At 33.7% G+C, this 26,421-nt stretch overlaps 5 protein-coding genes and 1 non-coding gene across 13 annotated transcripts; 3 read left to right on the top strand and 3 right to left on the bottom strand.

Moving 5' to 3' along the window:
• Nucleotides 1–465: 465 nt before the first annotated feature.
• EMB3108 (DEA(D/H)-box RNA helicase family protein) lies at nucleotides 466–5,738 on the bottom strand. Of its 3 annotated transcripts, none has more exons than XM_022870588.2 (8): nucleotides 5,206–5,738; nucleotides 4,371–4,655; nucleotides 4,097–4,210; nucleotides 3,561–4,006; nucleotides 1,999–2,323; nucleotides 1,107–1,259; nucleotides 790–841; nucleotides 466–664 (listed from the first exon to the last, which is right to left on the bottom strand). In XM_022870588.2, the coding sequence occupies exons 1-8, from the start codon at nucleotides 5,638–5,640 to the stop codon at nucleotides 615–617; spliced, it is 1,860 nt and encodes a 619-aa protein (XP_022726323.2). In that variant the 5' UTR covers nucleotides 5,641–5,738; the 3' UTR covers nucleotides 466–614. The 3 variants fall into 3 exon arrangements, with proteins under 3 accessions (XP_022726323.2, XP_022726324.2, XP_022726325.2); XM_022870589.2 differs by having other exon boundaries at nucleotides 466–661; nucleotides 5,206–5,735; XM_022870590.2 differs by lacking the exon at nucleotides 4,371–4,655 and having other exon boundaries at nucleotides 5,206–5,737.
• A 601-nt stretch (nucleotides 5,739–6,339) lies between these two features.
• Nucleotides 6,340–13,458, top strand: POL{LAMBDA} (DNA polymerase lambda (POLL)). Of its 6 annotated transcripts, none has more exons than XM_022870946.2 (14): nucleotides 6,340–6,656; nucleotides 6,749–6,886; nucleotides 7,198–7,527; nucleotides 7,698–7,791; nucleotides 7,896–8,026; nucleotides 8,368–8,430; nucleotides 8,988–9,167; nucleotides 9,261–9,314; nucleotides 10,406–10,494; nucleotides 11,091–11,181; nucleotides 11,878–11,958; nucleotides 12,235–12,302; nucleotides 12,973–13,057; nucleotides 13,136–13,458. In XM_022870946.2, the coding sequence occupies exons 1-14, from the start codon at nucleotides 6,384–6,386 to the stop codon at nucleotides 13,232–13,234; spliced, it is 1,776 nt and encodes a 591-aa protein (XP_022726681.2). In that variant the 5' UTR covers nucleotides 6,340–6,383; the 3' UTR covers nucleotides 13,235–13,458. The 6 variants fall into 6 exon arrangements, 5 of the variants coding, with proteins under 5 accessions (XP_022726681.2, XP_022726684.2, XP_089616925.1 ...); XR_016342144.1 differs by having other exon boundaries at nucleotides 6,368–6,656; nucleotides 12,968–13,057; XM_089760799.1 differs by having other exon boundaries at nucleotides 6,456–6,606.
• A 756-nt stretch (nucleotides 13,459–14,214) lies between these two features.
• LOC111283128 (protein PLASTID REDOX INSENSITIVE 2, chloroplastic-like) lies at nucleotides 14,215–16,520 on the top strand. Its single transcript, XM_022871542.2, has 3 exons — nucleotides 14,215–14,595; nucleotides 14,692–14,787; nucleotides 16,094–16,520. Exons 1-3 carry the CDS (start codon nucleotides 14,302–14,304, stop codon nucleotides 16,280–16,282), a joined length of 579 nt encoding a protein of 192 aa, XP_022727277.2. The 5' UTR covers nucleotides 14,215–14,301; the 3' UTR covers nucleotides 16,283–16,520.
• Nucleotides 16,521–18,583: 2,063 nt separating this feature from the next.
• Nucleotides 18,584–21,413, bottom strand: LOC111282211 (Putative thiol-disulfide oxidoreductase DCC). Its single transcript, XM_022870221.2, has 3 exons — nucleotides 21,128–21,413; nucleotides 20,837–21,004; nucleotides 18,584–18,970 (listed from the first exon to the last, which is right to left on the bottom strand). The coding sequence occupies exons 1-3, from the start codon at nucleotides 21,354–21,356 to the stop codon at nucleotides 18,747–18,749; spliced, it is 621 nt and encodes a 206-aa protein (XP_022725956.1). The 5' UTR covers nucleotides 21,357–21,413; the 3' UTR covers nucleotides 18,584–18,746.
• Nucleotides 21,414–23,611: 2,198 nt separating this feature from the next.
• On the bottom strand, nucleotides 23,612–26,013 carry LOC111282202 (uncharacterized). The gene is made up of 4 exons (XM_022870197.2): nucleotides 25,392–26,013; nucleotides 25,069–25,273; nucleotides 24,148–24,717; nucleotides 23,612–24,055 (listed from the first exon to the last, which is right to left on the bottom strand). Exons 1-4 carry the CDS (start codon nucleotides 25,969–25,971, stop codon nucleotides 23,968–23,970), a joined length of 1,443 nt encoding a protein of 480 aa, XP_022725932.2. The 5' UTR covers nucleotides 25,972–26,013; the 3' UTR covers nucleotides 23,612–23,967.
• Nucleotides 26,014–26,087: 74 nt separating this feature from the next.
• On the top strand, nucleotides 26,088–26,161 carry TRNAV-AAC (transfer RNA valine (anticodon AAC)). Its single transcript has one exon. It is a non-coding gene; the product is annotated as a tRNA-Val (tRNA).
• The last annotated feature ends 260 nt before the right edge of the window (nucleotides 26,162–26,421 follow it).

The following is a 26,421-nucleotide window of genomic DNA, read 5'->3' as shown; positions in this document are numbered from 1 at the left end:
TTTGGGTTTTGGAACCTTGACACAGTGCAATTACGAGCCAACTAAAGTAAAGTTCCAATGTAGCTACGGAAGATAGATGAGAATGCTATACCAAAAGAACTACATTCTTTCCAGCATCAAATGAAAAGTGAAAACTGATTTTTGTCCCTTGGGACCATGTTTGGTGGACAAAATTATGGAACGGATGGGATTGAAATCAATAGGAACGGCTGGATCCATGTCACACAGGCTTTCAGGAAGAACGTCAACTTAGTATTGGACAAATTTTGCCTTATCTTTTCCATCCAACAAGCTAAACACAAATGCTCAACAAGAAGATAAATTGACAAAATTTGAGAGCAAGAGACAGTGCGGTAATCTTGATTGAAACAGAGAAGACAACATGTTTGGCCTTCTATTCCTTTTTTTCAATTCTGTTCGCACGTGTTTGGGCAGAGAGAGGGGGGGAAGGGCAGGACGAGGAGATCTCTTGAATATTGCATGTATTTACTAAAATATTTAACACTATAATTCAAAGGAACCATAATTCACTTAGTTGATAAGGCTACAATCTAACCGAGCAGAATAATTTAATAGATCAATCGCTATCTATTCTACTTTACATACCATGTTTCTTACACCATCAATTCAGTTTTTGATATATCTTCAGCTTTGTTTGAACCTGCTAAAATAAGACAATAATATCAATATTTTGAAATTTAGTATACAACATATAATGTTAAATTTTTTGTAAATATTTGCCAAAGAAAAGAAAAAATATGGCAATTATATTCCAAAAATTAACTCTACCTCTCTTCTTAAGCTTGTTTCGGAAACTTCTTTTCCTGCTAAATGCCGCTTCCTGTAGCCAACCAAAAACATTTGTCATTGCTCAAGAAAGTGCAACACATCAACCAATACACAAGCATATGGAATTTATTTATATAACAACAATCTAAGACTTCTTAATCATTGAATCACTCCCTTTATCATTTATTCAGCGAAAAAAAAGGAAAGAGAATACTGGAGAGGGGAACCAATGGAGGATTATTCTCTCCTCCATCTGGGATTAAGGAGTGTAGAACTGTCAACTTAGATAAACGGAAACTGCAAGCTTTTGGAATTACCACAGGCTGACCCAGCTTCTCAGCTTTTTGAATTGCATTAACAAGGTCCCGGTTGGATTCAGTGTAGAGGCTGGTAACAACTCCAAATTGACCAGCCCGTGCTGTGCGACCAACCCTATGCAAGAAATCTACTGCAGAAGTGGCAAAGTCTGCCTGAAAGAACTCAATACTTCAGATAATTAGCTTCACTAAATAATTTAGATAATTTTCTAGTCATAAACTTGTAACAATATCAGAGCTACAGTCAAGCAACAGCAGAAGGAAAAAATTTATGATGTGTTATGCATCAAGAGTTCAAGAATATAGATCCTTGGCTCATAGATTATTCCCCAGCACTATTTATATATGTAAATGACTTTTCTCATGGTCTATATCATTCCTCATAGGTGTTGGACAGAAGTATATGTTTTCCATCCTCATCTTCCAATTTACCAGACTGCTTCAAATTTATATTTTTGGCATTGCTTACTCTCATATGACATACATGCATGTTTATTTACATTTAGATTTTTGTTGGCATTATCTGGTTCAGAATGTCTAACCAGGAAAGAACAGGTGTGTTAGTTTATTGAGAATTGGAAAAAGGAAAGTTGCCAAAGTCAGGAATGCAGCAAGATCACTCCATTTAGGAACCTGCTTAGGTAAACCAAAACTTAAGAATGAAAAGTGAAATTTTTTTATCAATCTTTTATTTTACAAAACCTATATCAGTTGTTAGCTACTTAGCTTTAGTGAAATTATTCTCCAGTCACTTTAATTATTATTGTTAAACAGTTTATTCTTGATTCCTGTTTCTTGTACACATCAAAGGAGCCACATTTTGAAAGATTTATCCATTTATCATGAGCATAACTTTTGCCACTATAAAATTGATTTAGTAAAAATGAATCACCTGGATGACATGAGACACATTTGGAATGTCAACACCACGTGCAGCAGCATCTGTGCACACAAAAATTCCACCTTTCTTTCGGAAATCATCTAAGGTCTCGGCACGCTCTTCCAAAGAGAGGTCCTTGTGGTAACGGTAACACTCAATCTCGGCCCTCTGGAGTATATTTGCCACCGCTAGAACAGCCTCAACAGTGTTTCCAAACACCATGGTTCGACTAACATCAGCACCATGATCTAAAGCTTTTGAGTTAAATTGCTTTACAGCCTCTATTAGTGCATCAACCTGTGTGTCAATCGTCACTTCAATCCATTTCTCCTTCAACCTGAAATTGGAAAAGAAACAAAAATTACCAAAAAGCTAAAAGTTGGCATTGAAGACAATGGAACTTAGGGGATTGAAATAATGATTTGTTACACATGGCATATACATGACAAAGGTGTATGGAAATTAAAATTCATGCCACAGAACATAGCAATTGTGAAGAGATTGGGCTCCATAAGACTAGCTTTAATGGAACTTATCAAACCACAAGATCTTGGATCCTTAATGATTAATTGGTTCTGCATTTTCTTCCCCAAAACAGATAAATTAACAAGTTGTCTTGAACTTTTATTATAAGAATCACAAGCAAGCACACAACAAGTGACCTAATAAGTTATGTAAGACTTAATTTTTTCAGCACTCCACCTGAAATTTCTATACCTCCAAGCCCTTCCCTCAAAAAATAAATAAACAAATAAGTAAAAAACACACACAACAAAGAGAGAAATATCCTCCACAGTTATTATTCCGAAATTCATATAAAAGCTATTATGATGTGCATAAATGATATATCTAATTAAAACTAGTCAAGTTACCGCATAAGTAATTATACTTTTGTAGTGGTTCAGAATTAGCCATCTCCATGCACCAAACAGATGGAACAGGTAGAGTTGGTATGAAATGATAATCAACTAAGAGGCATCTCTATCAATGTTGACAATTACAGACTACAACAGATCAAAGAAACATATAACATTAGGAGTTTGCTTCACCTATATATCAATCATTGGGATTATCAGCATTAGCTGAGTGCAAAGCTAATTAAATGATCTTGTTGGCAATCAAGATCAAACCGTAAGAAGCCTTTAAAACATAAACAGAGAAAAGCAAAATAAATATTTTCTTTTAAATGATTATAGAGGTTTCACTCTATGATTGGACTTTCAACAACAGAACTGTATTCAGCGTAAATCTGTCAGAAAAATCAGTATAGCCATCTATGATCAAAAGATGTATCCAGATATAAAGAGTTCTTAACATATTCTAAATCTCCATGCATAAGAAACATGATATCTGAAATCTCCAAGTGTTCTCCTTGTTCATGACAAGCATAGATGATTTGGAACAAAACTGATCACCATGAGCAGCGAAAAGCTCAAAACAGTAAAGTATCAGCAAAGAGATGTACACACCTTAGCCTCTAAACAATTCTAATAACCATAACCAAATGCAGCACCATTTATCCATGGAAGAGGGGGGAAAAAAAAGAAAAGGAAAGGTGTAAAAGAATTTGGCACCTAGGGTTGTGATAATGGAGGTAGTTTCCACTAACCCAGTTGGCATCTGGAAACATCTTTTTCAATACTGCACCCGCAGTTTTCTTTCCATTATCTGGAAGGGTAGCTGCAACAAATATGTACTGCTTACTGCGTTCAAAATTTTTTCTCACTCTCCTCCAGTCCTTTTTCTTGACATTCAAAGTTTTAGTTTTTTCTGTCAAGTCCTCAGCATCAACATCATCCTCAGAAATTTCCTCTGATTCAGAGATGGATTCATTTTGTATGTCTTCCTCACCCTCAAAGTCAAATTGTGATAGAGAATCAGAATTCAGTTCTACAGGGTTCTCAGATCCAGATTTATTCATCCGAGACAATAGCTTTTCATCAAAACGGAGCATGTGTATAAGACGGATAACATGATTCTGAAAGCCCCCACATAGAAGCATATCTGCTTCATCAAAAACCTGCCAATTATTGTAAATAAAAAATCAAAAATACTTTCCGGTATCTCAAATAACCAATGAAAATATAAAGTCATGGATAAGGAAACATACCACGTACTTTACACCACGAATGAAATCCAAACCATGGTTTTTTTTGGGGTCTATATTGTTCAGAAGAGCAACTGGTGTTGACACAATAATATCAGGTTTGTTCACCGGCCACCCCTGTAGTCAAGGACTTATTATGATCAATATAAAAAGAGCAACACAAAATATATACATGCGTCTGACCAAATTCAAAAGCACCCTTCCAAATCCCAATAACATTGAAAACCATAAATGTTGCCAATGCCAAATAGATATATGAGGTTATTCACAAAAATACCTGTCGACCACAGACTGCTGCGACTCTGAGAAGTGGTTCACCATTATTGTCAGAAAGACCATTAGCCATTCGAACCACTTGTTCGCAAAGCAATACATTTGGGCAAAGAACAACAGAAAAACTACGCGAAGAAGCAGATGCTTGCTTGGAATCATTATCCCCATCATGCTGAGCACTACAGAGCTTATCAATCAGGGGAACTAGATAACCATGTGTTTTACCACTACCAGTTTCGGCCGCAATTACCACATCTTTTCTGGAGAGTATAGATGGCACACAGGCAGCCTACAATGCATACAGGAAATTTCTTCACTAAACATCAAAAACCCATTAATGGCAACCACACATGATGGAAGGATAATATAAAAATTGAGGTAGATAAACCGACTGTTGACCACAATCTAATCAAAATCCATCTTGAATTCAGAATGATGCGTACTACTTGAAATATGCATCCGCCTGTTGCTTTGGTAATATCTTTTGAATGATTAAAAATAGGTAAATTTTTTGTTCTATTGGTTGCTGATTTTGCTCTTTGCTTTTAGTATTAAATTACAGAAAACAGATTTATTATTGATTAAACATAAACAAATGACTAAAGGGCCACGTCAATTCTAAAGTAAACATCATGAATTTTGTTCTTCAAAAAGTATTACTCCTACAATTTTAGTTATTAATTATTAAAAGAACAGCATTTAGTTTTGTATTATGTATCCAAGTCGCACATTTCTAATTAAACAAAAAAGATTTGAGTAGCAAAAAGTAACAAGAAACGGTGGTTAAATAAAACTACAAAAAATGCATATGAATTCATCCAAAGAAGAAGTGAAAGCACCTGAACGAGGGAGGGTCTGTCGAAACCGGCATTAGAGAGGGCCTGAGAGATCCTATCAGATAAGCCTAAAGACTTCCATGAAACACTCTCTTCAGCCAAGAAGGTATCCCTCCCAGTTTTCTTTGGAACAGAGACAGCAACAGTAGCGCCACTGAAGGCCCTGATTCGGCGCCCATAGGATTGATTCAGCCTAATTAAACAGATTCGAGCAAATGGCGAAGAAGTAGAGAGAAAAGAGCAGTGGCTGAAATGAGAGAGGAGTTTTGGGGTAGTTGATAAACTGTAGAAATGGAGCGTTGAAGTTGAACCGCATAGAATCATTGTCTCTTTTTTTTTTTTTGGATTTCGAAACCCTAAACTGAAACTCTGATTGGGCAAGAGAAGAAGATAGGGTTTAGGGTTTAAGCAGACAAAAGCCCTCCCAATTGGCGTCATCTTGCGCTCTTTTAATCTTTTTTCAAACAGTGTGGAAGCCCCGTTTCTAAACGACAGGTCGTTTTGCTATGAAGTTTCGCATGATAAACAGGTAGTGCTAAAATCCTGTCAATTGGCATAGAGAAGAATTTTTTTGTCAATGGAAATTCGATTATTATAAAAATATTTAGAAAATAAAATTTTCATTTTTTTTAATTTCTAAACCAAGACAAAATATGAATATCTTTAATCCTATTCGCCAAAAAAAATAAATTTTGAATTTTTAAATCTCGTTTTGTTCATTCTTTATTTCAAAGACAAAGTAGTCCAAACAATTTTTTTCTTCCATAATTATTTTTATATCAAAGATAATATTTAATAAAAAAATAAAAAATTCATTTATAATGATGTTCTTAAATTTTATAAATGAGATTAATAATACAATAAATATTAATATATCAAAAAATAAAAAATAATTAAAAATATATATGTTAATTTTTAATTTTTTTATGAAATTAAAAAATTTTAATGATAATGTATCAAATAATAATGATAATTATTATTGTATATTATTAAAATTTTGCACGAAAATATCAGTAACCTCTAGGCTATAGCACGAATGGTGAGCACTACATCCGACCCGAGTACCCAACTTGTAAACTTATTTGAACTTTGATTAACTGAATTGTACTTTTGTTTGCTTACGTGGTAAAAGAACATGCCTCATGGCCTAACGGACCTCCATCGTTTTAACGTGTCAGTCAATGGAGCCGATTTACAGCCAGTCAGAGGTCAAAGTTTCAATGTCTTTGTGCGCACTTCAACCTCCGGGCCCCGGCCCCTCATTCGGTCACATAACCAAAAAAAAAAAGTCCTCTCTGCTCAAGGCTTGGAACAGAAGCTGGCTGAAACAACCAGAAGAAAAAATGGCGCCAAAGCGAACCAAAAACAAGGCTCCTTCCGCCGATCCACAGGGAATGTTCGCCGGTATGGTGGTTTTCTTAATCGAAAACAGCGTCCAGTCTCGTCGTTTACAGGTCTTTCCACTTTCCACTCTCCAATACCATAACCTCTCATTTACTTGAATCAATTTTTTTTTTTTTTGTTTCTTTTGGCGGGTGAATAATAGATTTGGAAGCAAAAACTGGAGCAAATGGGAGCTAAGATTGAGACTCACTTGTCCAAAAAAGTGAGTCATGTTTTTGCTATGAGCTCAGATGCTCTTTTTCACCACGTCGATAAGGACCAATTGGCTCGCTTCAAAGGAGTCAGTCCTCTTTACCCTCTTTTTTTTTTTTTAACTTTCTTTCATGTTTTAATTTGATGGCATTTTAATGAAATATTGGAAATACTTTGTTGTTTCTGACTTGCTGTAAAAATTATGACTTTTGCTTTTGCTAGGGCCAAATTGCTACTTTTCTTCTGATTATTGTTTGAATAATTCATTTATATTCATCCATTTTGTCAATATCTGAATTTAATTTGTACCAAGAATTGTAAAACCATTTCAATTTCGGGTGTTTATGTTGAGATTAATCTCTGGAGTATAAGTGGTTTTGCAATTACTTCTTGTCACAGCATGTTCTCCTCTATCAGTGGTTGGAGGACAGCTTGGCAGCTGGGGAAAAGGTTTCTGAGCATTTGTACATTCTGAAAGTGGATCCAGAAGGGGAGGATGTACCTGACAAGAATCCGAAACTTGAAGCAGCCAACAGAAATTCTTCCATCCATGGTGAACAATCACACTGCAAAAGGATCAAATCCTCACCTGAGGAGATAAAACACACTAATGAAGAAAGTAAAGGAGATATAGAAACTAACACTGCATCAGGGTTGTCAAATAATGAACCCAACTCCCCCAGCTCCGTCACTAGTGGTCCTGAAATCCCTAGTACTCTAGATAAGGATGTGAGTTCCTTATTCAAGTGTCAGACCACATGAAAATTTTCTATTTTGTCCATCATTTTGTTGTGCTTAATGTAATTAGTAGCCTTAAAAAGGATCTTACAAGCAAGATGTATTCTTTTAAGTCTTCATGCTGCTAATGCTTATAGAGTTATACTCTGTTTTGTAACAAGGTTGGCACACCAACATCATCTTTGCCGTACAGTCCACCAGATTTAAACAAGGACATTACGGAGATATTTGGGAAACTTATCAACATATATAGAGGTGAGACTTAGTTTTACCTCAAATATACATAATTGCTAGTTTACTAACAATTGCACTTATTTCTTTCTGGGGTCTGATCTGATATGGTTAATTTCTACCAAAAGCACTGGGTGATGACCGCAGATCATTTAGCTACTACAAGGCTATTGCAGTTGTTGAGAAGTTGCCCTTTAAAATTGAAAGTGCAGATCAGGTCAAAAATCTGCCTGGAATTGGAAAGTCACTGCAAGATCATGTAAGTAAACATGTTTGTGTTTGAAATTCTACATGTGGCATTTGTTGCCTAGTTTGGTTGAATCGTCTAAAGTTTCAAATTTAAGCTTTTGCTTAAGATAAATTAGAATAGGAAGCAATTCATTAATGTTGCTGACATGTGTAGTTCTTTCTTCTATCTGCATCCAATCAAGACATGAAAATGAAAAGATTTGACTTTAAAATGTCAAATAAGGACAGTAATTTGAGATAGAGGGAGTAATATAGATTACCAGAAAATGTACATTCTAAGTGAGTCTTCTAAACATGGACAGAACTTTTAGTCTTCTAAAATTTATCAGGGCCTTTGGAATATTTATGCAGATTCAGGAGATAGTGACTACTGGAAAGTTATCCAAGTTGGAGCACTTTGAAACTGATGAGAAAGTAAGATAAAGACTCTTTTTCTATTGAATTTGGACTACCTTTTCTTTTTTCTGTTATTTGGACTGATTTGTTACAAAAAGAAGTTTTCTTTCACCAAGATTGTAGATTTAATTCCTATTCATAATCATCTTTTCTCCGCATGCTTTAAATTTCTCCTTTGATCATAAAGCATCTTTAAAATGAAGTTTAGAATGCAAATATAGAGGCCATATGATGTGACTAACTCTTCTGCCTTTGGTTTTTTAGTGGTTTTTGGAATGTCAATGTTTGTTTTTTAGTGGTTTTTGGAGTGTCATTATTACTAGTTTGAGAAAAGGCATCATCTAGTATTTTTTTAGAATGCCAGTGAGCTCTTTGCAGGCTGCTGGATAAACACACAATCTACTTAGGGAAAAGAAAAAGGAACTAGGAAATTGAGCTATTATATATATATATATATAGACTCACACACACGCACACACACACACATATATTTGGTAGTAAGTTTAATGGTAAAGCAAAGGCTTTGCTAATATTCTTTTATCTATATTTCAACATTTTCTTTCAATCTTTGGCAGGTAAGGACAATAAGTTTATTTGGGGAAGTATGGGGAATTGGTCCAGCCACAGCACTGAAATTTTATGAGAAAGGACACCGTGCATTGGATGACCTGAAGAGTGACAATTCTTTAACAAATGTTCAAAAGCTGGGGTTGAAATACTTTGATGATATTAAAACAAGGATTCCACGGAATGAGGTCTGACTACTGTGTTCCTGCCTGGGATTTTCCTAAGTGAAAATTTTCAGCCTTCTTTTTATGGAAATGTTTGGTGTGTTTTTGGTTGCATAGGTTCAAGAGATGGAATCTCTTCTACAGAAAGTTGCAGAAGATATTGTGTCTGGGGTGAGCACCTAAAGTTTAGACTGAACTAGAATAAAAGAATACTTTAAACTTTATATGTGATGAAGATAATATTCTGCTTCCCAATAGGTTTTAATAGTGTGCCATTATGAGTTGGACATATAATGTATATGTCTCACAGATTAAACTGATTTCCCATCCTTTTCTACTTTTTTTTCCTCTCTGCAATAAAAAGACTAACATAAAAGAAAAATATGCAATTAATAATAATAGAACTTGATATACGGATGCTTTGACCATTATATGGTAAATGAGAACTAAAGTTGTTTTGTCAATTATTCATTTGTGAATTACATTCTGGTATAATGGTCCAGTTGGCTATTATTTCAGTTATACTATTCTAAGGTACCGGTAACTTGGTTGCCCAGCACAAGAGAAATTCATAAGGCACATAGCATATAATTATATTGTAGCTTAAATGTTAGTGTTTTTTGAGTTTTTGTTTCCCATAGTGAACCCCAGTGTATTTATGAATTTGACCTACTAATACATATTAAGTAATTTTTATTATTGGAGTTTTTTTAGTTCACGCTTAAAAGAGGTATTCCATTAGTTGCAAATAAAACTCCTTTTGGGAAAACAGCCTCTAGTGGTGCATATCATGTCCCAAAAGTGGTATGACCATTTCATCCCTTTAGTGAAGCCCTATAATCTATGGCTTAACTTACAAGCTTATTGCTACCTTCATTGTAAGTTTTATTCGAAAGGAAAAACTTAAGAAGAGGTAGGCTATAGGATTAAAATCCCTTCCTTCATCCTGGGTCCGCTTGTTGAGAGCGAAATGAACTATGAGATCCAGAGCCAAAGGTCAAAGGGAATTCTAGCAGTTGCAAATGTAGCATTTTCCTTTGTGGGATTGGAATTAAGGAGTAGGGTTCTGCTAGGACTGACCCAGAGCAGATATTATTAGTGTTTACTGGTGTTTGAACCTTCTAGACACTGGTTTATTATGCAATCGGACCTGCTGTTATTTGACTTGATATGTATCAAGTTATATGTTTCACAGCCATAACTTGGCTTAATTATGTATTTGTGGATCCCTACACTAATTTTTTCTGATATTTCTCTTGAAGGTGGTTGTTGTATGTGGGGGATCATATAGACGTGGAAAAGCTTCCTGTGGAGATTTAGACATCATAATCACACATCCAGATGGAAAAAGGTTTAAAATCCATTTCTTTCTTTGGTTTCTGACCCATTTTTCCTAGTTATTCAGTTTCGTGCATACCTCTTTATCTGAAAGGGATCAGCTTATCTTACTTTGCTTATCTGCTTGTACATTGTATTCTGCTTATCATAGAACAAAAAATAAAAGCTGTAGAGCATTTCATGTTTAAGATGTTGATATCAGTAATTAACTATAAAGTAAAACCCCAGCATTTTTTTTTTTTTTTGATCTATCATTGCTTGGTACTTTCTTTTATTATCAAGTAGATCTTGGTAGCTGATAGATGGGTTGTGTCACGAAGGCTCCGTGTTCATAAAACATCTAGTCGTGAGGCAGGATAAGATAAACCCTTTATGTTATGGTGCCTATTAAGAAGCACAACTATTTTCTTTGTTTGATTTCTAGTTTGTAGCTTCATTCTTCAGTTTCCTAAGATGTTTCCTTCTAATATATATCAATTTTGAATGGAATTTCACATCACACTCATTTATGTGTTTGCGTTATATCACCTGTTGTGGTCTTCCTGCTTTCTGCTTAACAATTTATGGTATTAGTTTCTACAAATGGGATTAATTGCTCTATGATTTCAGCCATAAAGGTTTTCTGCAAAAATATGTCAAGCGTTTAAAAGAGATGAAGCTTTTAAGAGAAGATTTGATTTTCAGTACCCACAGTGAAGAGGTAAATGATTGCTCTCTTGCTTGTTTTTGCTCATGCCATAGTGATGATGAGGGTGGTTATAAATTGTGGGATGATATATATACTTACAACTGAAGGCTTGTCATTTTCTTCAGTAGCATAGAAGAAGAACATGCATCAACTAAGCAACATTGGCAAAGAGTTTTGTGTTGTTTGGTTAGTGAAAGATTAAAGTGCTGTTTTATAGTCTTTTAATAGTGTTTAATGGCGAACATACTACCTATTCTTATAAGACACGTAGAATTAACAATTAATAGGTAGCCGAGTTCATGTGTTGGTTGTTAAATGCTCTGTTCTGAACTTTGTTTAGTTGTGCACGGATTGATGAGAATAAATCTTAAAGGAAATGCTGAAGGAGAATAGTTTTGGACTTGGTACTTTCTATGAACAGTAATTGCGAATGAGCTAACTTGACTTTGTTGAAGACTGAGGTGGTCATTTTAAGTTGCTTATTTGCCTTCCTTGTGTATCTAATTCTGTAATTTGGTAGAGACTAGAAGAGTATGTAACCATTTTCTTCTCCATCATTACTCAACCTTTTCTGATTGCTTGATTATACTACTAAATACTTGATGTCCAACCTGTAAGATGCATTTGTATTGAATTTTCTTGATTCCTGCTCTTATTGTTTCTCTATTATCATTGCATTACCTTTACTTTTCTATGTTATGTGAATAGGGTACTGATCAAGGTGTTGACACGTATTTTGGTCTTTGCACTTATCCTGGACGAGAGCTTAGGCATCGCATAGACTTTAAGGTAACTTGATGATTTTTAGCTTGTAATTAGAATATTGTATCATGAGAAAAATAAAGGGGACAAGATGGTTATCAGCAACCTGTTCTTTATCGTTTTATTGTAATGTTATAAACACATCCTTATTGAGCATGTTTTATGTTCCTTTCTATTCTATTTAACACCTGATGTGACATTCTCAGGTTATGAAACACTTAACTTTATCTTCTTACTGGAGTGATAAGTTGCAGGTCACGTTGTATGTGATTAATTTGCTTGTATGCTACTTCTATTTTGTAGGTATATCCAAGGGACATATATGCGTTTGGGTTAATAGCATGGACAGGCAATGACGTGCTAAATAGAAGGTATGTTCATTAATTACCAAATTATACAATTAGTATGAAGATTTGCATATCATTAGTTTTGCAGCTTTCAGCATGTTCATTGTGTTAATGTTGCAAGTTTGCATGTGAACATGGAATTTGTGCAATACATGTATGATATAATAGTTGTTGTTGGGATGTTACAAGTTACTTTTCAGTTTAATCGTGTTGCTAGCTGATGGATGGTAATTTGATAGTAGTGTATATATATATATATAGTGATTGTGTTGTTGTCAACGGATGCTATTGAAAGAATCTGATTCAATAATATAGTAAGGTGCTTTTTTAGATTGTTGAATAAGTCTAACCAAGAAATTATCAGAAAGGAGTTGTCCATAAGATCCCTTGGACAATTTACCTGAAACCTCTTTATTGTACCTGTCTTTTATATCTATCTTCATTACAAAATTATCATTTTCCAAATGTAGCTGACAAAAGTTTTTGAGAACCAATTCATTAACAAATCTAAATGAACCGTATTTATTTTACTATTTATGCAATGGATGAATTTCTTTATGGCATTGTTGAGGATTGATGAGTTATAGTTTGCCTGTATTTTCTTTGTTTGTTTCTTGACTGCGAATATGAACTGTATGTCTCTGTGGCTATGGAACAAATACATGTAGACACTGACATTGATCCTTTAGTGCAGGTTGAGACTGCTAGCGGAATCTAAAGGATACCGACTTGATGATACAGGGCTGTTTCCAGCTACTCATGGTTCAGGCAGTAAACGGGTAATTTATTGGTTTCGCAGCATGTAGTCTTTAGCAAAACCTCTATTTATGGATCAATTAGTGTGAGTTGTTTTGTAGGGTGCAAGAGGTACCACAAGCTTGAAATTGGAGACGGAGAAAGAGGTGTTTGATTTTCTGGGATTTCCATGGCTTGAAACTTATGAAAGGAATTTGTGAAAAAGACAGTTGCTTGAACTTGTGATACATGATACGCTTCAAAGCACTACCGTGGAGCTTAATGCTGCCCCAATTTTTGAGGTTTTTGGTTACAAGGATGATAAAAGAGTGTCATGTCTTGCTGTCACGTTTTTGCTAAATTAACAAATATATGCTGTCAGTGTACATATAATCCCGTGTAAATGGTAGTAATTTCGTGTGAAAATAAAGAAAATTGCAGAAAATGGTTGTTGCCTTGTTGTCAATTTCTCAGAGAACCCAATAACCCATAATGCTTTGCAAATTACAAACTTTACAATCTTTAATCGGTTTCTCAGCATGGAAAACAAAAAAACATAAATGAGAAAACAAAAGCACAAAACACAACTTGGATATACTTAATTGTTTTGACATAAATCAAAGCGAGACATAACTCCCGAGTCTTTTTTTTTTTTCCTTACCAACAATGTTAAATTAGAAATTTCATTTCTAAGATAAAGCAATCTTAAATTTGAAAAGTCATATGACATCTACAGAAAATGAAAAGCTTTCATAGTTTCTAAGTACCTTTCTATCATGCAAAATTGGCACTGCTATTAAATGTATTTAAATTATTCTAAAAAATTTATTTTAATTTAAAATTATTTTCGTGATTTAATGACTTAATAATTTTAAATATAACACAAAAAAATTAATTAATTAATTAAAGTAATATAGTTTATTATTTTTATATTAAAACAATTTTAATAAAATTTGTATTATGTTGATAAAAAAAATGTATTTTATATTTGATTTGTAAACAAAAATTATGAAATGATAATTTTTATATTTTATATACATTTAAAACAAAATAAACATAATATATATAAACTGACAAATTTATATTTTTTTATATATTTTTTTTTATTGAAGTATCAGAAAATTTGACTAAACGAAAGTTTTAGATTCGAATTTTAATTCTAAGTATCAAATTGATTAAAGGCCAAGTCACTATTATTTAAACCATTTAAAAGGGTAGGAGTTTTTAGAGAGAACGACAAACCCCATTCGCTACAGAAGAAGAATAGAAGATAAGGAGGCACAAAGAGATGGGTTCATGGAGCAAGGCTCTTCTCGCTTCCACGCTTGACCCACTTCCCTCATTTCCTTCTTCCTCCACTCCCATCCTTTCCTTCCTTACGAACTTTTCTTCTTCTTCTTCTTATTCTTCTCCGTTTACTCGGTATTCACTTTCCTTTCCATTCAAAAACTCCACTGTCATCACACTAAAGAACTCTTCCACTTACCCACCACCTCTTTTGCTCTCTTTCTCATCCACCAACTTCATTTGCAAAGCTGCTGAGTACAAATTCCCTGATCCAATTCCCGAATTCGCTGATGCTGTAAGTACCCTTTTCTTACTCTTGCGTATTTATGCCTCCAATATCTTTGTATGAATTATGTTGACGGAAAATTCTCTTTTTTCTTGGGGGGGTCAGGAAACGGATAAGTTTAGAACGCATCTGCTGAAGAAACTGTCCAAGAAGGATATTTATGGGGACTCGGTTGAAGAAGTTGTAGGAATCTGCACTGAGGTAGCTGCCTTTCAGTTTTGCTAGAAAATTTGTTGGCCTTTTCGCTTATTTAGATGGTTGGTCCGCCGTACAATTGTTTGGGTGAGAATTGAAGATTGCTGGTTGACTGAATATATGTTATTTCACAATATCCCATTCACAAACTCAAAGGTCATAATTTTAATGAAGAGCACTTGTTAAATAAACTAAAACAACAATTTTGTCAGAAGTTTGAACTTCAAATGAGAGGATAGTGAATGCGAAAGGTCTGGTTTTCCATAGCCTGTTTATATTAGTTCTAATTGGTCTAATTCTGTGGTTTTCTTGGAAAACAAAAACATCATTTAAGCTTCAGAAAAACCTAACGTTTTAGTAGAAATGGTGCAACATAAGCTGAGCATCATTACAATGTTTGGACTTTCTTTCCATATTCATTCGTCTCATAGCCGGTATGGTAACGCTTGGATCACCTATAATGCATTGAATCATAGGTAATCAATTGTCCACCAAAAAAAAAAAAAACAGTCAGTTAATCCTAGCAGTGGCTGATATGCATCGAAAAAACACGTTGTTTCATATGGATCCTACAATATGCGTGTCCTGAACTATTTGGTGTATATTAGATCGCAAGAAATCAAACAACTATCTTATGTGCATAATGCCCAGGTCACCTCATGTTTGTATGCATGGAAGAACAGCCGGATAGCTTGATAATTTGAATGAGTCTAGTAGTCACTATTCTATTAAATTCTAAACTTGCTTACAATCACCTTAGGATGGCAAACTCTGGGTATGCCATGGACAATGAAAGGAGAACCTCCTGGATGTTGGCCGTACAAGGGTCAGAGCAGTAGTAACATCTGTGCTGTTTGTCCTTCATTGAGAAGAATTCTCAAAATAGAGATAATTGTGTCATTTTTCACATAGATACATACTTAAAGAAAAAAACTTGGAATGTAGTCGGAAGAGTTGAAAGAAATTGAATAGTTTATTCATGGAGGAATGAAGTATGAACGAACATGCCTCATGTTAGTCTTTGCTGCTTTCATCTGAGACTGATGGTAGAAAAAATGGAAGACAAGCCTTTTTTTTCCTGTATGGCAAAGCACAATATACTAAACGGGTATTTCTAATTGGTATGCAATAAACATTTTGTTTATCTTTGGGTCTGCTGCCATATTGTCTATAACAAGCCTTTTCTTCCTGAGCATGCTCTGGGGCTTCAGATGATTCAGTCATGTTTTTGCTGATGTACGTTTTCTATACTGTTGAGATATATCTAATTATACAAGCACTCAACTATGTTACTTCCGATTATTCTGAACAGATATTTAGTACTTTCTTACACGCTGAATATGGTGGTCCTGGGACGCTCTTGGTTATACCTTTTATCGACATGGCTGATACTTTAAATGAGCGGGGGCTGCCTGGAGGACCGCAAGCTGCCCGTGCTGCCGTCAAATGGGCTCAGGATCATGTAGACAAGGACTGGAAAGAATGGAACAGTTCCGATTGATAGAAAAGCAAAAAGCCTCCTTATATTTGGAATGTAATTTAACATTTTTAATGTATGTTGTTAGAGGTAGTTCGGCTATTCTTACTCTGCTTCCCCGTGAAACTGAGAAGTCATTTTTTATTTGAAAACTTGGTAAGTGTAAATTGACTTCTGAGCCAATTTTGTTATGATAGTTTTGGAGGAAGCATCGTGTCAGAACTTCACAATGATAATATGATCTATTGACACTTTTTCTAAACTAGATTAATCAGAAGAAGCTGTTGATTTCAAGTAGAAACGGTTTTGAAAATCATCTCGTTGTCTCTGCTTCACAAATTTGAACAATAAACAATTCATCCCCTTTATCTTTCACAACAATTATTGTTCCTGGACTGTGTTATTTTTTAGCATATCCCAAGCAGCTCCATACATAAAATGCAGTGCAAGCAATCATATGCCATACCTGTTCCTTCTGCCACCATGAATTCTTGAAGTGTCAAATGCACCCTCTTCTTGCTTTTTGTAAAGGGGTTCTTTGGTGAAGTGAGGAAACTAAGCAATTAAGTAGAATGGAATGTGTCAGAGGACGGTCAAGAAAAAGATCGGAGCAGTTTCTGAAGTATAGTGCAGCGGCAGGAGACGGTAGATGGGGAAATAAAGCTAAGTACAAGAGCGAATAATGTTGAGAACAAGATTTTAGGAAAGAAGAAATTGCAGAGAGAATTTGAGAGGAAGTTGTGATAAATCTGTTCAGCTACAAAAGCCTCTTTAATAAGTTGTGGGAGCTTTTATATATAGTTACATAACATAAGTATTGAATATGAATAATGGTTAATAATGGTGGAATTGATCATTATAAAATGTGTTCATGTATTATTTAATAGAGTTTAATTAGCTTTTGGTAACGGGCATAATAAACATAGAAATTTAGTATTTATCCTAAAAGATAAAGAGAAATATTTATACTTCAGAAAATGATTCAGAAGATATCTTTTGATTATCATCATATTTGATTCACAAAATCAAATTCTTCAAAACATTTTAATAGTAAAATTAATCTAAAAATTTTATCATATTCTAAGATTATTTTTACTTTTTTTTTGAAGTTAAATTTTTTTGCAGAATAATTCCTAATAAAGTAATTTTTTGTGAAAGTTTTTGGTTAGGTTGATGATATTTCTTGAATAAATTAATCCGTAAACAGTTGTTTTATAAAAATATTGTTTTATGAAAAAATTATTTCTTAAATAGTTATTTCGTGAAATAATTATTTCTTGAATAATTATTTAATAAATAATTGTTCCATGAAAAAGTTATTACATGAAATAATCATTTCTTAAACATCTGATCTGTAAAAAAAGTTGACTCGTGAAGGTGATATTTTGTGAATAGTTATTTCATGAAAGAATTGTTCTGTGAACAATTATTCCATAAAAAGGCTATTATGTGAAAGATCTATTTTGTAAACAACTGTTTTGGAAAAAATCTATTCTGTAAACAACTGTTTGGGAAAAAACCTATTTCGTGAAAGATTTATTTATTGAACAACTGTTTTATGAAACAATCTTATTACCTATTGACTTAACAACTTTGGCAACTTCAAAAAAATTTAAAGAAATAAAATGTTATAAACTTGAAAATAGAGAAATGATTTTAAGCATATTCGCTTTTTTAAGATTGTCAATCATATCATTTGGGTAAATTTTTTTTTTTTTTTAACATTTGACCCGTTCTGCGTCACCGAAAAGTTGTTACATTGCGAGTCAAATGGGCAGGATGGGAAGATGATCGAGGGATACAAAATGTATAAAACAAAGCCATGACCAAATCCCACAGCTATTGTGGTTTAGGGAAAGCCAAAACTCATCAGCTACGTTAAGGAGCTTTCAAGCTTAAACTCATGGGCTACGTTGAAGGAACTTTTAAGCTTAAATTGGAGACACACGCAGCCCAGCAGTGAGAAGAATGATCATTTCTTTCGCCTTTCACAAAAGAATACCATCATCACTCTCGTTTTGGATAGGATTTCTCCTCGTAGGAATTAGTCCTGTAATTTTATAGCGGAAAGAGTGATCAACACTTCAAAAATATACTTTTACTAGTTGGGGAAAACAGATTCAAACCTTATTGATTTTCAAGTAAAACTTTTATTAGTTGGGGAAAAGAGATTCAAACCTTATTTATTTTCAAGTAAAACCATCATGTAGCACCTATTGAGTTAAATGATCGGATTCCTGAACACTTCCAACTTCAATAATATGGTGAAGTCCAATATAGATTGTTTTTTTAGCCAAAATTCAATATAATGTTTGGACCATATGGTGAGATAATAAAGCTTAGTAATCTATTGCAATCAGTTGGAAAGAATCTTATTTAACTAGTAACATTGATTACTATATTATCTTTAGCTCCAACTGAGAAAATATTGTAACCAAGGACATCTGCCAAAAATAAACTTGTTTAATTGTATCGGACGGAATCTGAGTTAAAACTTCCATTGATTACGAGCCATCATTTCTTCTCTATCTATGAAACGCTCCAAGATCTCGTCCTCTTGCAAAACTAGGCAGTCTTCACTCTTTCCAAACCAGTCATAACGCCGCTTGGCAACATAATCATAGACAGCATCCCTCAATGGAGTTGGAATTATCGAGAATCCACTTAGAGCAGAGTAGGGAAGTGGCAAGTAGGACAGTACTCTCAGTGCAGCTGTAGAACCAATTATAGCAAAATGTTAAACTTCATAGAGATTACAAAACAAGAAAGGAGAGACAGAAAGAGCAGCTAACAAAACTCTCAATCTGGTAACAATCTAGAAAAATTAAACTTCAGCAGACATTTAGATGCTTTTCCTTGGAAATATTGTTCAATTTCAATATTTAAAGTTTAAACGCATTGCATTAGACATTAGTAACAGAAAATCTTTAGTAGCCCAAAACCATTTGGAGTTCCTCTACATGGAACAACAATTCCCTCATAAGATATCACCTTGTTATCAATCTACCTTTCGCAGTTCTCAGAAGTGGCTTTCTGGAATTTAAGTCCATCCTTTTAACTAAAATAATATCTTTCTGCTATATAATGCTCTGCTAACTGGTAGATGCAAGTTTATGCAGATAAAAGCGCAGAAAATATACAATCTACAATAAGTAAAGCTAATTGCCAGAAACTTTAAATTCAACATATTTTCAACTGCCATTTTTGACATCACCATTCACTTGTCTCTTCTAGCATGCAAAGACATTTTACTCAAGTAAATGCAAAAGAATTCTGAGTTTAAAACAACAATCTCTCTGAATGGCATATATTATACAGGAGGAATACAAACAAAGAACTTTCGAGAAGCATTTAACATCAATTTCCAAGACAAGCACACCCCAGAATACACAGAAGAAATCAATAAATATAGTGCATAACATAATTTTTATGCCAAATAAAACGACTACAAAGAAAAAGGCTAAATGCTCAATTTGGAATTAAACGTTTGGGTGGTTGCTTAATTAAGGATCTCAACTTTAATTTAGTTTAATGTAAAACATAACGTTTTTGAATTTGTTCAAAAAAAGACTAAATTACGGCTGTGGCTTACACGTGCCGTTAAATCCACTTTCTGTCAACATTTTCCATTAAAGCCATTAACTCCAATAGAAAAAAACACAAAAATTAAGCACAATAGCAATTGATAATCAATGTAGAGGCAGGAACAAAATTAAGCACAACAATTAGCCTTGAACAATCAAGCAAGGGAGGCCGGACGGTAGCAATTCACAATCAGAGGTCATTGAAAAACAAGAAATTTGGGCAAAGTTTTTTTGAAGGGGTGGAAAGATAAACAGTAAAGCAATTGTTCGGAGAAGTTTTTTGGGTTAAGGAAAATTTTTTTGTTGAGCAATCAACAAAGCAAATTCATTAGCAAGATCAACAATGGACAACTAGCCTCAATTGAGCAATTGATCAAACAAAGAGGTTTCAATACACAGAAACAGCCACAGCAGCAAGATTCGAGCATTCATGTTTTTTTTTTGGGTTTGATTCTTGTTGGGAATTTTTGGGTTTTAAGCCAGAGTTAGAAAAGGGAGGAGATGCCGATCAATCGATAGCACAGTGAAAGCAAACGGTGCCGAATTTTGACGATGAGATTCCATGATTCTTGAGCTTTTTATTCTCAGGGTTGTAATTGAGTTTTGATTTGGGGATTTAGAGAGAAGAATGCAAAAGAGGGAATGAACCAAAGATTCTGATTTCAATCACGAAGAAGCTGTGTTGTTGGTGAAATACGAAGACCGGCGGTGGTCATTAACGACAAGATTGTCGGAGGCAGAGGCTGATTTCAAAGTAAGCAAAGTTTTTGGTTATGTTTACTGTTTATTATGCTGCAAATCAATGATTTACGTTATTTATTTACGCGTGTAAATCACAGTCGAAGATTTTATTTGAACAAATTCAAAAATATTATATCCATTAAATCAAATTAGAGTTGAGATTCTTAATCGAAAATCAGGCAAACGTCATAGAGCATTTAGCCAAAGAAAGAGCCGTTTATTCTGGAAGAAAATGAGCGGTCAGAGAAGTAACCAGTGGAACCTTGGTGATAAACACCAAGGCCTTCAATGAAGACAAAACGCCGAAGAACATCCTCTCGTTCAACACCACAAACACTCAAGTATGGTTCAGCAGCTTTTGACTGGACGCAGCAGAACTTGATCTTCCTGTATTTGTCCGCTTTAATCACCCACTTCACCCCTTTAAAATGACAAACACACACTAGCAGAAGTAAGAAGAGATTGAACGGTAACAAAACCCAATTACTCAAAACATTCATGTTTTTATCAAAGTTCTTAGAGCAAAAGAGAATAGAAAAAGAACCTCGGTGGCAAAGATGGCAGACCCCATCATAGATGACGACACGTGGTTGAAGGATGTTGGGCAAAAGGGGGTTTACGGTGGTTGACACAGGTGGGTCGGAATAGACCAGATCGTCTTCTGCAGAAAGTGAGCGACGGGTGAAAGAATGGATTTTGGAAGAAAAAGGAGGGGCAGGTTTTGCTGTGGCTTTGGTCAAGTTAGCAGCAATTCTTTTCATCAACATTGCCATATTTTTTTCCCCGTTTTATGATTTTGGTTTTCTTCTTATTTCTTTGACTTAATTCATTGCGTTTTCTTCTTATTTCTCATTCTTAAATTTGGTTTTATTTATTTATTTATTTATTTCATACAGTTCCTTTGAGGTGTAAAATATTAACAAAATTCTTATATTTATTTTTTAATAAAATATTAATAATTTATATATTTTTATAATATTTTACACAAAAATTATATATAAAATCGTGTGAATGTAAAAAAAAAAAAAAAACATAAAAAATATTTTTTATTTTATAAATTCATATATAAATTTTCTTAAAATTTTAATTTTTTTATTTTTATATATTTTATCATATTATATTTTAAATTACTAAATCTATTTTCATGTCCGCTTACAAAACCTATGTGGCACTGATCACGGATGAATCTTGAAATTCTTTCTTCGGCTTGGGGTTTAGCACCGGCCTTGTAACTTGTAACTAAAAACTTGGGGCCGAGTATCTGCCAATATATCTTTTGTTAGGCTGCATTTCTTACCCAAACTCAATCCTCCCATATCCCATAATCTCCTTATTAAAGAAAAAAGAACAAAGAAAAAGGGAGGAGATGCTACTACTTAGATGTTGGCTGTACTCTGAAAGGTGCAATGCTAGTCCCTAACCATAAATTATATGATATATACACTTCAAATTTTAAAGACGAGTTTCGCCATGAGACGTTTGATTTGAGAAATTTTAAATTTTATAAAAAAAATAATATTCAAAAAATATAAAATTCAAAGAAAATTTTAATTTTTAAATTATTTTATTTTTAAATTTTTGTATTTGATCGAAGAGAATAATATTCTTAATAATTTTAAAAAACCTTTCATTTTGTTATTTTAAAAAATAAATACAATAAATAATGCATTTATTATTGAATAAACAAAAAAATTTTATATTTTTATAATATTTAAATTATATCAATTATTGTATTTATAGAAAAAATACAATAATTGATGTTATTTTTAAAAAATAATTATATTCGTGATGTTTAATTAAAGAAAACATAATAATTACTTTCATTTAAAAAATTATTAAACTTGATTACAACGTTTAATTAAAAAAACATCATAATTGTTCTCATTTAAATACTCAAACACGGCAGTGGACTTGGGCTCCGTGGACCGCTGCAGCGGCAGTGGCATACTCTAGTGGGACCCAGATGCCACCTAGGACTACAAGCTCTTTATTGACTTATTTATCAGAAATTGTGTGCGGCGTTGGTACTGTGTCCGGTTTAGTACAAATGCACTTTCTTGCTTGCCCTTGCATGTCTCAGTGGAGAGAGAGTTACCTGAAGATGGCTTTTCACTTCACCATTGGTCAAACCTTCAGCCTTCATCAGCTCCCTTATCTGTATTGGTGTGGCAACTGGAATCACCATCAAAATATCATCAAAATATTATCAGATCAGACTCAATTACGGTGTTTTTATATAATAAACACCGTAATAGACAGTAATTAAATGCCACTCAGAAAAACGTCGTAATAGCCACTAATAACATATATAGTATTACAAAAATATTTATATATATCAATTACTGTATTTTGTCCACTACAAACACCATAATTAATTTTTAAAATATTTAATTATATTGTCTGATTTAAAATTGACAATTCAATCCGAGTGATAAGTTTTGATCCGATACGATCAAATAGAATCGATTTTTCTTTTTTAAATTCGAATTTTAAATCAAATATTATTAAAAAAAAAATCAAGTTCAAATCAAATTTAAATTTTAAATAAATCCAACCTTATTTGATATTATATTAAAAATTATTTTTTAATTTTTATTTTTGTATAATTATATATATATTTATTTTTTAAAAATAATATTTTATTAATTTCAAATCGGATCAAATACGATTTATACAATTTTTGATCAAATTCGGATTCGAGTATAAAAAATAAAAAAAATCAGATCGAGTCAAGTTGAGTTCGAATTTTTTTATTATGAAGTGAGTCGAGTTCAGGACAAGCAAAAACCCACCCGACATTACCTGTTATCAACCCTAGTCAAAGTGGCTTTTAAAAAGATAATATAAAAAAAAAATTTATTCACATCAAATATAAAATTTAAATAATTTTTCACACAAAATTATAAAATATTACAAAGAAAAGTGATTTTTAATTCAAAAATTTTGGAAACTATTAACAATTTGGTATTTTCTTTAAAAATCAAATAATCTTAAACCAAACGACAAAATCAAATAATCATAATCAAGATTTCGAAAACAAATTAAATTTCCTCGAATCAAATGACTCCTAAAAAGGAAATCAACAATATGGAATTCCTATAAAACCAGGACCAAATATTCAACCTAATCTTTCTATACTTGTATAAAATGGAATAGCTTGCCTGGTGAACAGAGATGCAAAATAACAACCAACAGTAATCTTATGGCAAAGAAAATAATATGCCGTAAAGAGTTCTCTAGAGGCATTCACTGCCTTCCCACAATAATCTCTTGAAATAAGGTTTTTTAATAAAACCAAAATATAGGCCATTTGTTACCAGTCTGGCAAATTTCAGAGTCAACTGAGCTGCTGTTAACATGCCATATCAAACAATCTACACATTATTAGGACTCTTCCTTGGAAGTCAAAGCAGTTTTAAACCGATATTTGGAGAAGACTCCCGTTAGCAGAGCTTTTTCCTTAATCTTTAACCTGCACAAAATGATAAAAACAACTTTGAATTTCAAACCATATTAAAGGAAAAATGTCATTCACCAATGTCTTGCGATAATGCAGAGAAGTACCTTTTTGCAGATCCTGGAATATCAAGCTTTTGAACCTTTTGTTCTTTTGGAACCTTTTGCTGGTTTCCTTTAGCAAGTACCTTCTTCTCAATAGATCTAATTCTTTCTAGCTTTTGATCCTTTGGCTCTTTCGGAACTCTTTGTTGTTTTCCTCTACCAAGTAGCTTTTTCTCCAAAGCCCTAATTCTTTCTAGCCGATTTGAGGAAATTGAATCTTCTGCGTGCTTAAATGTTCGTTCCATGTCATCACCATTACTTGGCTCTGATTTACTAATAACACTAAGATTGTCTCTACCTTCTCTAAGTTCTACTCCATCAAACTCGTCATCCTGATCATCAATTTTATCAGATACACTTTCCAACGATAAATTTGAGGAACTGTTATTCATATCAAAATCAGCATTTGGACTGTCTACCCAGCCAGAAACTGCCATTTCATGCATCATGTGATCATTGTCAATCAGTCGTTCATGAGCAGGATTGTGGGAATGCGAACTCATCATCTCACATTTTACTTGCTTCTGAATCTTACCAAAGGTGAGATATTGTCCAGAGAAATTTTGCACAAACCTGCCATAACAGAACATTATTTCAGTTAAGGAATCATCAATAGTACAATATCAAATCTCTATAAACAAGAACAATATGCCACCTGAGGTCAATTAAAGCAAGATGCATTATTGCATATAAAATAAAAACTTAAAGAATCTCCTAGAAAACCCGATTTAAAACAAATACTCGTTGCTATATTACCAGTAGCTTTCGACTTCTTAATTTTATTGCACGACTTTCATTTTCATACAATGCCATACTCCTGCAACTAGTATTTTATCTTATCACCATTTTCATCAGTTTCTCTTACACAAAATTTTCAATTAACAATGATTAAAGTTTGGAGTACAATCTCTTATCACACCATACCTAGTTGCATCCACCTCAAGCTTGAAATCAACAAAGGCAAAACCCTTGCAAACATGGTCTTTAGTCTTCTTATTCCCAGAAACAGCTGGAGATATATTAATTATTCCAGAAACCCCATCGAAAGCAGCTTTCAAATCCCTGTGAATATTCTTTTTCTTAGGAAGGTTGCCCACCCTCACACGAATTCCACTTGGAACAACTTCAGCTATTGCAAAAAAAGCAACAGGCCCATCACAAAAGCCATTGAAAAAAAAAAAAAAAAAACAGACTGCAAAGAGAAAACCATTTCAATAAATTTACTAATAAAGTTCGAAATGCAAAACCTTTTTTGTTTTGTCGATCATTTTTCTTGGAACCAGACTTGGCAGGATTGCTTTTGAGATTATTGACATTAACAATTTGTGCTTGCCTGCTTTGCTCTATTTCTTCAAGCAGCTTGTCTTCAATAGTAGTATCGTATACTTTCCCTTCACCGAACCCACATGGCTTGTTCTCAAACCACTTGCTCATTTTCCCAAGCGGGGAAAGCATACCCTCATCTTCGTCGTCATCACCACCGTCAAATTCATCATCAAAATCAAAGAATTCATCGTCGTCGTCATCAGAACCGTCCATTTCGAAGACGGTAGTGCTTACCTTTCTTCCTTTATTAAAAGCAGAAGCCTGCAACCTATTAGAATTTATAGTGGGAAAAACAGAAAGAGAAGTGAAATGAGTTGCTTGGGAAAGTGGAGGCAAGGAAGAAGAGGGAAGGGTTCTGTTGAAAGGGAAAGAGAGAAAGAAAGTGGTGTTATTCTTTTGGTTATGACTGTGGTAGCTGCTGCTGCTGCTGCCATAGCGAAGAGAAGTTAAGAGAAATGTTGAATTAGAAAATGAAGTTGAACACATTCCCATCATCTGCATCTTCCACGGCCTGTCTACTCCTACTCTCCCCAATCCAATCTCTGTCTATCCCCTGGGAACTAAGAGTTATTGACATAATCACACCAATTAAATTTTATTTATAAAAAAATCTCAAAGGTGTCGTGGTGTAGTTGGTTATCACGTCAGTCTAACACACTGAAGGTCTCCGGTTCGAGTCCGGGCGACGCCAAATATTAATACATTTTTACTGAAGGGAGGATGAAGTGGGCTGGGTTTCCCTTCTCTAGGGTAGTTGCAAACTGGCATATTAACAGCCCTACATGCAATGACTTGATCGTTTTGTTTTTGTTTGAACTTGTTGATGGTATTTCTAAATATATATAATAATTATTTTAATTTTTTTTACAAACACATTTTTATTTTAAAAAATATTGCATATTGTTTTTATATGAAAACCCAAAAAAAAAAAAAAAAACTGTTAAAAATAAA

Source organism: Durio zibethinus, chromosome 5 (genome assembly GCF_047325235.1).
Source record: "Durio zibethinus cultivar Kanyao isolate XHJ-2024 chromosome 5, ASM4732523v1, whole genome shotgun sequence".
Lineage (NCBI taxonomy): Eukaryota > Viridiplantae > Streptophyta > Magnoliopsida > Malvales > Malvaceae > Durio > Durio zibethinus.
This window is presented reverse-complemented; position numbering and strand designations above follow the sequence as displayed.

What these genes read in the sequence shown, in the direction of transcription:
- EMB3108 (XM_022870588.2), bottom strand. Translation starts at nt 5,640, where the DNA reads ATGACGCCAATTGGGAGGGCTTTTGTCTGCTTAAACCCTAAACCCTAT. An exon ending in ACAGACCCTCCCTCGTTCAG is followed by an intron (nt 4,656 to 5,205) that starts GTGCTTTCACTT and finishes TATGCATTGTAG; the next exon opens with GCTGCCTGTGTGCCATCTAT. An exon ending in CAGCAGTCTGTGGTCGACAG is followed by an intron (nt 4,211 to 4,370) that starts GTATTTTTGTGA and finishes CCTTGACTACAG; the next exon opens with GGGTGGCCGGTGAACAAACC.
- LOC111283128 (XM_022871542.2), top strand. Translation starts at nt 14,302, where the DNA reads ATGGGTTCATGGAGCAAGGCTCTTCTCGCTTCCACGCTTGACCCACTT. An exon ending in TTCCCGAATTCGCTGATGCT is followed by an intron (nt 14,596 to 14,691) that starts GTAAGTACCCTT and finishes TGGGGGGGTCAG; the next exon opens with GAAACGGATAAGTTTAGAAC. An exon ending in TTGTAGGAATCTGCACTGAG is followed by an intron (nt 14,788 to 16,093) that starts GTAGCTGCCTTT and finishes TATTCTGAACAG; the next exon opens with ATATTTAGTACTTTCTTACA.
- LOC111282211 (XM_022870221.2), bottom strand. Translation starts at nt 21,356, where the DNA reads ATGGCAATGTTGATGAAAAGAATTGCTGCTAACTTGACCAAAGCCACA. An exon ending in CTGCCATCTTTGCCACCGAG is followed by an intron (nt 21,005 to 21,127) that starts GTTCTTTTTCTA and finishes GTCATTTTAAAG; the next exon opens with GGGTGAAGTGGGTGATTAAA. An exon ending in TTATCACCAAGGTTCCACTG is followed by an intron (nt 18,971 to 20,836) that starts GTTACTTCTCTG and finishes TTGGTTCTACAG; the next exon opens with CTGCACTGAGAGTACTGTCC.
- LOC111282202 (XM_022870197.2), bottom strand. Translation starts at nt 25,971, where the DNA reads ATGCAGATGATGGGAATGTGTTCAACTTCATTTTCTAATTCAACATTT. An exon ending in TGATCGACAAAACAAAAAAG is followed by an intron (nt 25,274 to 25,391) that starts GTTTTGCATTTC and finishes TTTTTGCAATAG; the next exon opens with CTGAAGTTGTTCCAAGTGGA. An exon ending in CTTGAGGTGGATGCAACTAG is followed by an intron (nt 24,718 to 25,068) that starts GTATGGTGTGAT and finishes CTGTTATGGCAG; the next exon opens with GTTTGTGCAAAATTTCTCTG.